The sequence below is a fragment of the Malus sylvestris genome, chromosome 15 (assembly GCF_916048215.2).
Source record: "Malus sylvestris chromosome 15, drMalSylv7.2, whole genome shotgun sequence".
Lineage (NCBI taxonomy): Eukaryota > Viridiplantae > Streptophyta > Magnoliopsida > Rosales > Rosaceae > Malus > Malus sylvestris.
Genome location: NC_062274.1, coordinates 49,512,754 through 49,523,556, shown reverse-complemented (window position 1 = coordinate 49,523,556; position 10,803 = coordinate 49,512,754). Strand labels below are relative to the sequence as shown.

General features: G+C 40.7%; 1 protein-coding gene across 3 annotated transcripts; it reads right to left on the bottom strand.

Annotated features, from left to right (window-relative positions):
• Positions 1-2,103: 2,103 nt before the first annotated feature.
• On the bottom strand, positions 2,104-10,125 carry LOC126601970 (uncharacterized). 3 transcript variants are annotated; one of them, XR_007615906.1, is made up of 3 exons: positions 4,179-4,337; positions 3,266-3,772; positions 2,104-2,860 (listed from the first exon to the last, which is right to left on the bottom strand). XR_007615906.1 is itself a non-coding variant. In XM_050268737.1 (2 exons), the coding sequence occupies exons 1-2, from the start codon at positions 10,067-10,069 to the stop codon at positions 2,564-2,566; spliced, it is 432 nt and encodes a 143-aa protein (XP_050124694.1). In that variant the 5' UTR covers positions 10,070-10,125; the 3' UTR covers positions 2,147-2,563. The 3 variants fall into 3 exon arrangements, 1 of the variants encoding a protein (XP_050124694.1); XR_007615907.1 differs by lacking the exons at positions 3,266-3,772; positions 4,179-4,337 and adding an exon at positions 3,023-3,054; XM_050268737.1 differs by lacking the exons at positions 3,266-3,772; positions 4,179-4,337 and adding an exon at positions 9,935-10,125 and having other exon boundaries at positions 2,147-2,860.
• Positions 10,126-10,803: the final 678 nt, after the last annotated feature.

The following is a 10,803-nucleotide window of genomic DNA, read 5'->3' as shown; positions in this document are numbered from 1 at the left end:
TTTTCAGATATTGCAAGACAATCGGTTGTTTTTTAAGAAATCTAAATGTTCCTTTCGTCAAAGTAAAGTAGAGTACCTTGGCCATATTGTGTCAAAGGATGGTGTTATGGCAGATCCTAGCAAACTCCAAGCAATCACTGACTGGCTTGTACCAAGGAATGTGAAGGAATTGAGAGGATTTCTAAGCCTCACTGGGTACTACAGAAAATTTGTGCCTGGATATGGGAAAATATGCCAACCTTTGTATAATCTCACTAAGAAGGATGGATTCTATTGAGGAGTGGAAGCTTTGGAAGCATTTGAAAAACTCAAAAAGATTATGTCCTCACCACAAGTATTGGCATTGCCAAATTTCAATCAACCCTTTGTCTTGGAATGTGATGCTTCAGACAATGGAATTGGAGCAGTTCTGCAGCAAAACCTTAGACTAATTGCATTCACCAGTCAGGCATTAGGACCTAAGAATCAAGCTCTTTCTACTTATGAAAGAGAACTGATTGCAATAGTTCATGCTGTAAAAAAATGGCAGAACTATTTGCAAGGTAAACACTTCATAATTAAGACTGATCACAATAGTCTCAAGTACTTCCTAAGTCAGAGAGCTAATACTCATTTTCAACAGAAATGGGTTTCAAAACTCTTGGGTTTTGATTATGAGATCCAGTATAGGAGTGGAGTTGAAAACACAGTGGCTGATGCACTCTCTAAGGTACCAAGTGTCAATTCTGAGTTGGTAGAGAAACCTGTTCACCTTGACATGGAACTCACTGCCATCCCCTACCCTTATTTTGGCTGGATGGATGATTTAAGGAGGAGTTCTGAAAGTGATGAGTGGGTTTTGGAAAGGGTTAAATCTGTGCTTGATAGTTATAAGACAGTTAATGATAAAGCTGCAGTTTCCAAGTATACTGTTGATAATGGGTTTTTATGCTATAAAAAGAGGGTAGTTTTGAGTCCCACATCACCTTGGAGACACAAAATCATTGAAGAGTATCACTATACTCCTGGAGGAGGTCACCAAGGGGTGGTTAAAACATATCACAGGATCAAAAAAAGGTTATATTGGCAGGGAATGAAGAAGGATATTCGAAATTTTGTGGTTGAATGTAGCATTTGTCAACAAAACAAAATGGAAACAATAGCTCCACCTGGATTGTTACAAGCACTACCAATTCCACAGAAGAATTGGTCGGACATTAGCATGGATTTCATAGTTGGTTTGCCAAATTGTAGGGGCAAAATTGTGATCATGGTGATGGTGGACAGACTTTCTAAGTATGCACATTTCATTGCTCTTTCCCATCCATATATTGCAGTGAGTGTGGCTCAAATATTCATTGAGTTTGTCTTCAAATTGCATGGTATGCCAAGTTCCATTGTGAGTGATAGAGATCCTATGTTTATCAGTGCATTTTGGAGGGAGTTTTTTAAGTTGCAAGGCTCAAAACTGTGCATGAGTTCAGGTTATCACCCCTAGAGTGATGGACAAACTGAGGTTACGAATAGGTGTTTGGAGACCTACTTAAGATGTTTTATTGGAGGGCAGCCTAAAAAATGGGTGAATTGGTTGCCATGGGTTAAGTGGTGCTTCAATATATCACATCACACCTCTGCAGGTTTTACACCTTTTGAATTGGTGTATGATCATGCTCCACCTCATATAGCTTCATATGAAGTGGGAACTGCAAAAATGGACTATGTGGCACAAAGTCTTCTCGAAAGGGATAGCATGCTTACTGTTCTCAAACACAATTTGGAATTAGCACAAAACAAGATGAAAGTTCAAGTTGATAAAAGAAGAACTGAAAGGCATTTCAATGTGGGGGATAAGGTATACTTGAAGCTAGTTCCTTATCAGTTGCAAGCATTGGCAGCACACAGTTACCATAAACTGCATCCTAGGTTCTATGGTCCTTATGAAGTGTTGGAAAATATTGGTATGGTGGCTTATAAACTAAAATTACCTGAAGGATCAAAGATACATCCTGTGTTCCATGTAAGCTGCCTAAAAAAGCAATTGGGGGAAAGAGTAGTTTCACATGTGAATCTGCCCATTGCTGCAGATGATGGGTTGATGCAGAACTTACCACAGGCAATCTTGGCTAGGAGGATGTATAAGAAGGGAAATGCAACTGGGGTGCAGCTATTAGTGCAATGGAATAGACAGGAAGCAGCTAAAGCTTCATGGGAAGATTTCGATGCATTTAAGACCCGACACCCCGATTTTCCAGTGTAAACCTTGTGGACAAGGTTATTTTTCAAGGAGGAAGCATTGTTATGTACTGTGATTGCCTTGATCACAAGCAACAAAGTTTTGGGTCGAAATGTAATGTTTTAGGGTCGTTGTGTAATTTGCCTTTCTTTTGTGTTGTTGTTTAAGAGTTTAGGCTATGTATGCCATGTCACAGTCTTTCATTGGGGAGGTTGCTAGTGCTATTAAAGCTCTCCCTTTCTTGTTGAACGGGGATAGATGAAATCAAATATAAAAAATCATTTTACAAAAAATACTCCATCTTTTCCCTCTCGCCATTTCCTACAATTCTTGCTTCTAGTTAAGGATGAACTAGTGGCTGGAATTGGTATCTAACACGGACCTGCCAAACCCTCCATCAAAGCCCTGGCCGTTCGATTCAGCGTAGATCGACGGAGGAGAGAAGGCCTCCGACGCCGGCTGAGTGGCGAAAGCGTCATCTACGACGGAGCCGTGGAAGATTGGGGAATCCATGGCGAGGTCCTTGAGGGACTCGGAGTCAAATCGCTGGGAGGAAAGCCAGGGGTCGTAGCCTAGGTAACCGTCGTGCAGGTGTGTTGAGGGTTCTTGAGTTAATTGAAACATTAAACGTGCAACTGCTTTACAAACCTGTACAATTTGGGAAATACAAAAGATCAAAAATTTAAAATAACAGTAATAAGTGGCTTTAGTCTATCAAACAAATCCATGTAATTCGCTCAATTCAAAAAAGATGCTCAAATCTCCAATGAACATTTTACAAAGTGATACAGAGATAGACTGAGAGACTACCAATTAAAAAACAAAGCATATATTAGAATTATGGGAATTTTAACGAAAAGTCTGCGGTACTATTCATTTTAATGAAAAACCACATTTTTATACTAAAAAGTCAAACTTGGTACTATTTACTTTACCCTTTATTTTGTCTTTATTGTTAAAACTCAAAGTTTTCAAACCCTTTTCATTAGTTTTCCTTAGAATTATCCCGTCATGAGTTCAGGATTAACCTGCATAGTTGAGCACTGGATTAACCTACATAGTTGAGCACTGCCACTTCCTTCCAAGGGCATCCTCAATCTTAGGATCAATTTTTGGACCATAAAAGGCACCATCGCCTTCATCAATTTGATAGCTCCAGCCTTTATCATCCAAAGCATCTTTAAGGGCATATGTTGCTTTCACCCATATATCATCTCCAACAGCTTTCTCTAGCCTTGTAGAGAGATTGACCTCATATTTGCTGAAGCCGAATTGCAACAAAAGTTCTTCGGTAAGATCTAGGACACCCTTAATTTCATCTTTGATTTGACTTGACCAAGGCGCCTGTGATCTCTACGTTTAGCTTCCTCTTTCAATTGAAGTTATGCCTTCAATTGATCTTCACTCTCTCATGCAGTGTCATAGATCCACTGCAGCATTGGTTTCATTTCATGTCCTCTCCAGTAGGCACCAACATAGACTCAAGTTCGACAACTTTTCTATTAATATTTCCAATTTTTTCAACATAGGGCCCCGCACATAGGTTCCACCATTCATCACCTATGAAGAATTCGGCATACTATGAGGAATTACGACATCAAGACAGTCTAATATGACAGGATGCTACTTCAAAACACAATCAAATCCTAGTACAAGCATGCATATGTATAAACATAAGTATAATTTGGTTAGGTTGACCAAAAGGTTCCTCCCACCTCTAAATTAGTCTTTTTTTCAATCTGCATATCAATAACTCATTTTTAAAGAGCACCAACAACATTGTTTTCCCTGAGCACATCCTCGCCCTCTCTTTTTTATTCCTTTAAATTTCCATCTTAAGACTCAACACAAACATTGTACATTTCACTTGTGTAGCTAATAAAAATATCATTTACGCACAGTTCCTACACATTAAATCATCACCTTCCATACACTATATTGAGCTTGAAAATAGTGAAACCCTTACCAATATGATATATGGTAATGGGATCTTCTTTAATACTATACAAAATTTCCAATTTGTATGGTTCACTGAGAGCGGTTATTCTTTTGGGAGCTTCATCTCTTGACGACTGAGCTAAAGCGGTGAAACTAGGCCCGAGGAGCCTGCTTAAGACCATAAAGTGCCTTGGTGAGACAACAAACATGATTGGGATGTTGGGGATCAACAAAACCAGGGGGTTGTGACATGTAGACCTCCTCCTTCAAATGACCATGTAGAAAAGCATTTTTCACGTCGAGCTGACGAACAGACCAATGATTTGAAATAGCAAGGCTGAGAACTATACGTATAGTTGCAGGTTTGACCACAGGGCTGAAAGTTTCATCGTAGTCAATTCCTGGTTGTTGGTGAAAGCTCTTTGCCACCAGACGTGCTTTGTATCTATCGATGCTTCCATCAGTTTTCCGTTTTATGCAATAAACCCACTTGCAGCCGACTTTGTTTTGGGTGGGTGATGGCGGAACAAGAACCCAAGTATTATTTTTAAGAAGGGCATTAATTTCCTCGGTCATGGCAGCCCACCATTCGGGTTTGCGAGTAGCCTGTGTAAAGCATGTGGGTTCGTCAGTGGTAAGCAAAATTGAAAGAGCATGAGGGAGAGGATACCGGATAGAGCCATCAGTCCAGGACTTGGGTTTACGTGTGCCGTCTTTAGTTCGGGTGACCATGGGATGGGATGGAAGCATAAGTGGTGGTGACTGTGACTGGGTAGCGGCAGGCTGTGGTGGAGAAGCAGCAGAAGTAGGTAGGTCATTGTCATGTGGCATTGACTGGCCATCATTAGAGGAGGAGCCCACGGGACCAAGAGAGGTAGGGATGGGCAATGAGCAAGCAGATTGTGGGATGGCAGTAAGATGAATTTCCAGCTCCACATATGTGGTTGGTGGTTGGCCGAGAGAGGTTGCAAAAGGAAAAGTAGCCTCATTGAACACCACATGGCGAGAGATATAAATACGTCCAGTGGTCTGATCAACGCACCTGTAACCTTTATGAGAGGCACTGTAACCCAAAAAAACACACTCAATAGAACGTGGCATTAGTTTATCGTGAACATAATCCCAAAGGTATGGAAAGCACATACATCCAAAGGTATGTAGGTGAGAGTAAGTGGGTGTCTGACCAAATAGAAGTGTATAGGGAGTGGACCAATTGAGGGTAGAGGTGGGGAGAAGATTGATGAGGTGGACAGAAGTGAGCGCTGATAGGAGCATATTTATGCGACTTAGTTAGCTTGTTCTTGTGCATTTGTGTTGTTATTTCTTAGTTAATTATGAATTTTAAGCTATTTTCATGTGTTTGTAGGTCATAATAACAAAGTTGGCAAGAAAGTGCATTTTGGAGCATTTTAGAGCATTTTTGAGCCAAGATTGGATAGTGCAAGCATGAGGACATGAGGATTGACGTTTTTGAAGTTTTGAAGGCTAGAAATCAGCATGTGTGTGTGCAAGTGTGTTGACCTACAACTCCAAACATCCATCCACTACACCCATTACATCCACTCATTACCAAACACTCATCCACTACACCCATTACATCCACTCATTACCAAACATCCACCCACTACACTCATTACATCCACTCATTACCAAACACTCATCCACTACACCCATTACATCCACTCATTACCAAACATCTACCCACTACACCCATTACATCCATTCATTACCACAACACTCACCCACTACACCCATTACATCCACTCATTACCAAACACTCATCCACTACACCCATTACATTCACTCATTACCAAACACTACTCATTACTAAAAACTCATCCACTACACCCATTACATCTACTCATTACCAAACATCCACCCACTACACCCATTACATCGACTCATTACCACAACACTCACCCACTACACCCATTACATCCACTCATTACAACTCCATACACTCCTCTCCCTAGCCTATAAATACATCCACCCTTCACCATAATTTGGGGGCCATCATCCAAAGACACTACATTTCACATTTCACAACTTCATTCACAAACACAATTTCCTTGCCGTGACCTCCATCCATTCATCTAGCCATACTACATCTCACCAATCCATACACTTTCATCTCTCAGCCGTGCATATCCATCCACTACCATAATTTACCACTCATCCATCAAACCACACCTTGTGCTGCAACAAAGAGAAGAAGGAGGACCCTTCGACGTGCTTGCCATTCAAGTTGGATTGTTGGAGCATTTTTAGGTGTTTTCTTTCTTTTGTTCTCAATGTCTAAATTTGTTTATCTTTGCTTTGTAAGTATGAGAAACTAAACCTCCTTAGCTAGGGGGGAATTCGAAACCATGTTCATGCTTGCAATATGATTTGATTACTTTAAGTTGTGATTCATAAGTTGTGAATTCAATTTACTTATCCATTTGAATTAAAACTGATTTGTGTATGTTGGTTGAGAGTGCACGCTTAATTTCCATGCATAAATATGATGCTAGGATATAAGGGAGTTTCACCTAATCGTTATGAACTTATATTCACAAGTACTAAAGGTTGTTCGTCACAACCGTGTTAAGTAAATTCTTGGCATAAGTTTCATGCAATTCATAGTTACAAGTGTTTCGTCAATGCTTATGATTTTCCTAGAACTTAATGATTCTTGCTTGTATCTCTATTATGCAATTCATGTAGGGAACTTGTGGGGAATGCTTTGGGTTGTTGTATGCAATCATCCAATTCAATGAAATTAGGAAAATCTGAGGATTAATTTAAGCGTACCTAATTAATCTGGGGTGTTGAGGTTCATGGTTTATTGAAAAGCAACTGGAAATCGTTTTATATGCACGTGTGTCATATGTGGAGAAAGACCTTCTAGCTAGCCCATCATCCATTCAAATCACCAAATTCGTCCAAAATCTGTTTTAAGTCTTTAATTACTTGTTTTTACTTAAATTCATCCAAAACCAAATCCCCCTTTACTTTTAGAGTGTCTATTACTCAGTACTTGTTTTAGATTGTGTTTTTAAGTGTTTTAAGTCAAAATAAAATCAATTTTCGTCCAAACTTTGTGTTAGTGGCAGAAACTGCCTTAGAGTTGTTTTTAGGCAGTTTTGAGTCTCTATAATCTGTTTTGAGTCTTGTGGCTTTGTTTTGAGTTTTGTAAGTTTAATTTCATGCTTTTAAGTTTGTTTTCACATATTTAAGTCAGTTTCAAGTGTTTTAGCAATCCCTCATAATCCCCGGCCTAGAACGATCCCTACTTACATTCTTTACTACAATTGACAACAAGAGGGTTTAATTTGTGTGTTAAGTTAATTTTCGCATCAAGTGTAGCTTCCACCCACAAGGTGAGTGGGGTATGAGCTGTAGTAAGCAATGTGCGAGTCATATCAGCAATATGACGGTGCTTACGCTCAGCAAGTCCATTTTGTTGGGGTGTGTGTGGATACGAAAGACGGTGTTGGATACCTAATTGACGACAAAATGCAGAAAATGAGTGATTGACATATTCGGTGCCGCCATCACTTTGAAAATATTAAATAGATGCGTTAAATAGGTCATGAGTCATTGCAACAAAGGTTTGAAAATGTGTAAAGGCCTCAGACTTCTTTTTCATGGGGTAAATCCAAGAATAACGAGAATAATCGTCAGTGAATAATACGTAATAACGAAAGCCAGAAACAGAGGTAGAAGTGGACATCCAAACATCAGAATGTATAATATAAAATGGAGTAGTAGCCCTTGCATTATTTAATTGAAAAAGGAAGTTGTGTGGACTTGCCTAAAGCACAACTTTTACAAAAATGCTTTGAAGAAAATGACTTAGAACCGAAACTAGAGCTAAGATGGGACAAAACCGAAGATGAAGGGTGACCGAGACGTTGATGCCAAAGGGTAGAGGATGAAGCGGCAAAGGCCTGTGGTGAGGAGAAGGATAATGGATAAAGGCCATCTCTACATGGGACCTGAAACAATAAAACACCAAAGTGTAAATCATAGATACGATAAAAGGATGGAAAGAAACAAATAACGACATTGTTATCATGTGTAAAGTATGTAACAGACAAGAGGTTTTTACGTAAGGCCAGAACAAGAAAGACATTACAAAGACTAAACGAAATAGAGTTAAGAGAGATAGGAATTGTACCAGTGGATGTAATGTTTAGAGAATCACCATTACCCAATTGAACGGAATTAAGACCACGATAAGGTTGTGGGTGAGGGAGGGCATTGGGATCGCCCGTCATGTGGTAGGTAGCGCCAGTATCGGGAAACCAAATGTTGGGATCCTAATAAGAAATCACCTGAGAGCCCGCAAAGGGGGGGAAAAGGTTCGGGGCAGTCATAGCGGTGTGGACAGTGTGCAGCACTATGTTGCGAGGTGGAACAAGTGGGCCTGGCCCAGAAAAACCACGTGGGCCTGGCCAATAAGGGGGAGCAGAGGGTCCATGCCAAGGTTGCTGATAATTGAATGGAGGAGGCCCATTCCATTGTTGTTGTTGGTTGCGAGAATTGGTATTCTTGCTAGGATGCCAGCCGGAGGTATTACGCTGCGGACCATTGTTCCGTTGGAAACGACCGTTCTAATTTCCATCGTGACTGCCTAAGGACTGAGAAGAAGCACGGGGTTGGTGGGTAGTGATGAGGGCAGTTTACAAAGCGGCAGAAGTGGTGGAGGTGCGAAGGTTCTGGAGATCAAAAGCTTCAATCTTGGAGGTCAACTCTTCAAAGGTTAGAAGAATGGTGACGTTGATGATAGCAGTGGTAAGGGTAAGGTAGTCAGATCCAAGACCACGGAGAACAACGGTGATGAAGTCTTCAAGATCAACGGGGACGGCCGATAGCAGCGAGTTTATCAGCAAGAGATTTAACATGCTGAAGATAGTCAGCAATAGAGCAATATCCGTTGGAAAGATCAAGCAGTTGGTAACGCAAGGCGACGGAGTTGAGGACAGGGTCGTAGGCGAAGCGCCGTTGAAGACATGCCCAGACGGCTTGGGCGGAGTCATGGCCCACAGTGAGAGCAAGGACAGGTTCTGTTAAGGTGGCGGCTATGTAGCTTACGACCAACTGATCGTGTTGGTACAAATGAGCGAAAGCGGGGTTGGGAAGAGTAGAGGTAGTAGTCACGAAAGAACTGTCGGAGTTAGTAGAGGCAGAGGAAGGGGTGGCAGTGACGGTGAAGGTGGCCGGAGGGGATGGGTAGAAGCCATTAACGACCTTCCACAGATCATGACCAACAAGAAAGGGCTTGATCTGACGAAGCCATGTGAGGTAATTGGAGGCATTGAGTTTGAGAAACTGGGCAATAGCAAGGCCAGGAAGTGGGGAGGTAGAGGACATGATGGGAAGCGGATCGAGAAGGGTGGTTAAGCCGGAGAAAGGGATGATACCATGTAGAAATATATATATTCAGAGAAAGAGCACAGTAAACACGAAACAGTAATATTGGTGGAAGACTTAACTTTCCATTGCTCATAATCAGGTATAAATATACCAGTTTACAAAGAGTCCTAAAGGGATTGTGCAGCTCCCAATACAAATCCTAACGGGATTACAAATCTCTAAGATAATGTGATAATATACAGAAGATAATTATGGAGATTATGACAAGGGTATAGACGTGGAGGACTCTTTACTAATAGTAAGTTTCTACCAATGATGCTATCCCACAAATCACAAAAGAAATGTTCATGAATAGTTTTCAATAGTTTCATGGTTCCAAAACTTTGATACAAACATGATAACTTATACAGAAATTCCACTTACCATCTCCTTCTTGATTCTCTTCAACTCTTTGTCCGTCAAAGGCTCCATATCAAAATCATAATAGAACCCATTTTCTATCCATGGACCAATTGTCACTTTTGCATCCGGGAAGAGCTTTTGAACAGCCATGGCCATCACGTGTGCACACAGCAGTCAAACACATATAAATGGTTCATCACCATAACAGCGGAAAAGGCGCCATTAATACCAAACTACAAGAAAATTCTGAAAAAAATGAACATAGCTCGACCTCAACACTTTATCAAAATACAGAAACCCATGTATCTTCTCACATTCCCAAAAACAGGATGAAATTTTTCCCAACTTATCTACCGCTGTACACCCATTTTTCCATGTCCTATTCGATCAAATTTCAAATTACCGAAAAGTTAGGTTCTTATTTTCTTCATCCTCACTTCCTCATTCTTCACAATAGAATCAGGTGACAATTAGTAACGCAGAATTGAAAATAGTTAATTAAAAGCATCAAACTTTCAAAAAGGGGAAGCTCCTAAGAATCTAAAAATTCAAAAAATTCAACAGGAAAGCACCCTACTTCAATTTAACATAAAACAATCATAAATCCAATCCAAAGCAATGAAATTTCAATAAATACCGTGTGTCGAATTATGATGAGGCTTTCGGAGGACTCGTTGGTTGGAAGCACGACTGTCTCAGGCTTATCAGCTACCTCCATCTGGGCATCCTTCAATTTGTCGTCTTGGGTCGAGACCTGAGCCTCCGTGGCCATCGCCGAGGAGGTGGAGACTCCAGTTCTACCGCCGTAGAAGGACAGAGACCTGAACTCGGAGCTTGGTGTTTAACTGGGGAAAGCAAAGAAGAGTATTGAGGAGAGGGATTAAGAGGAA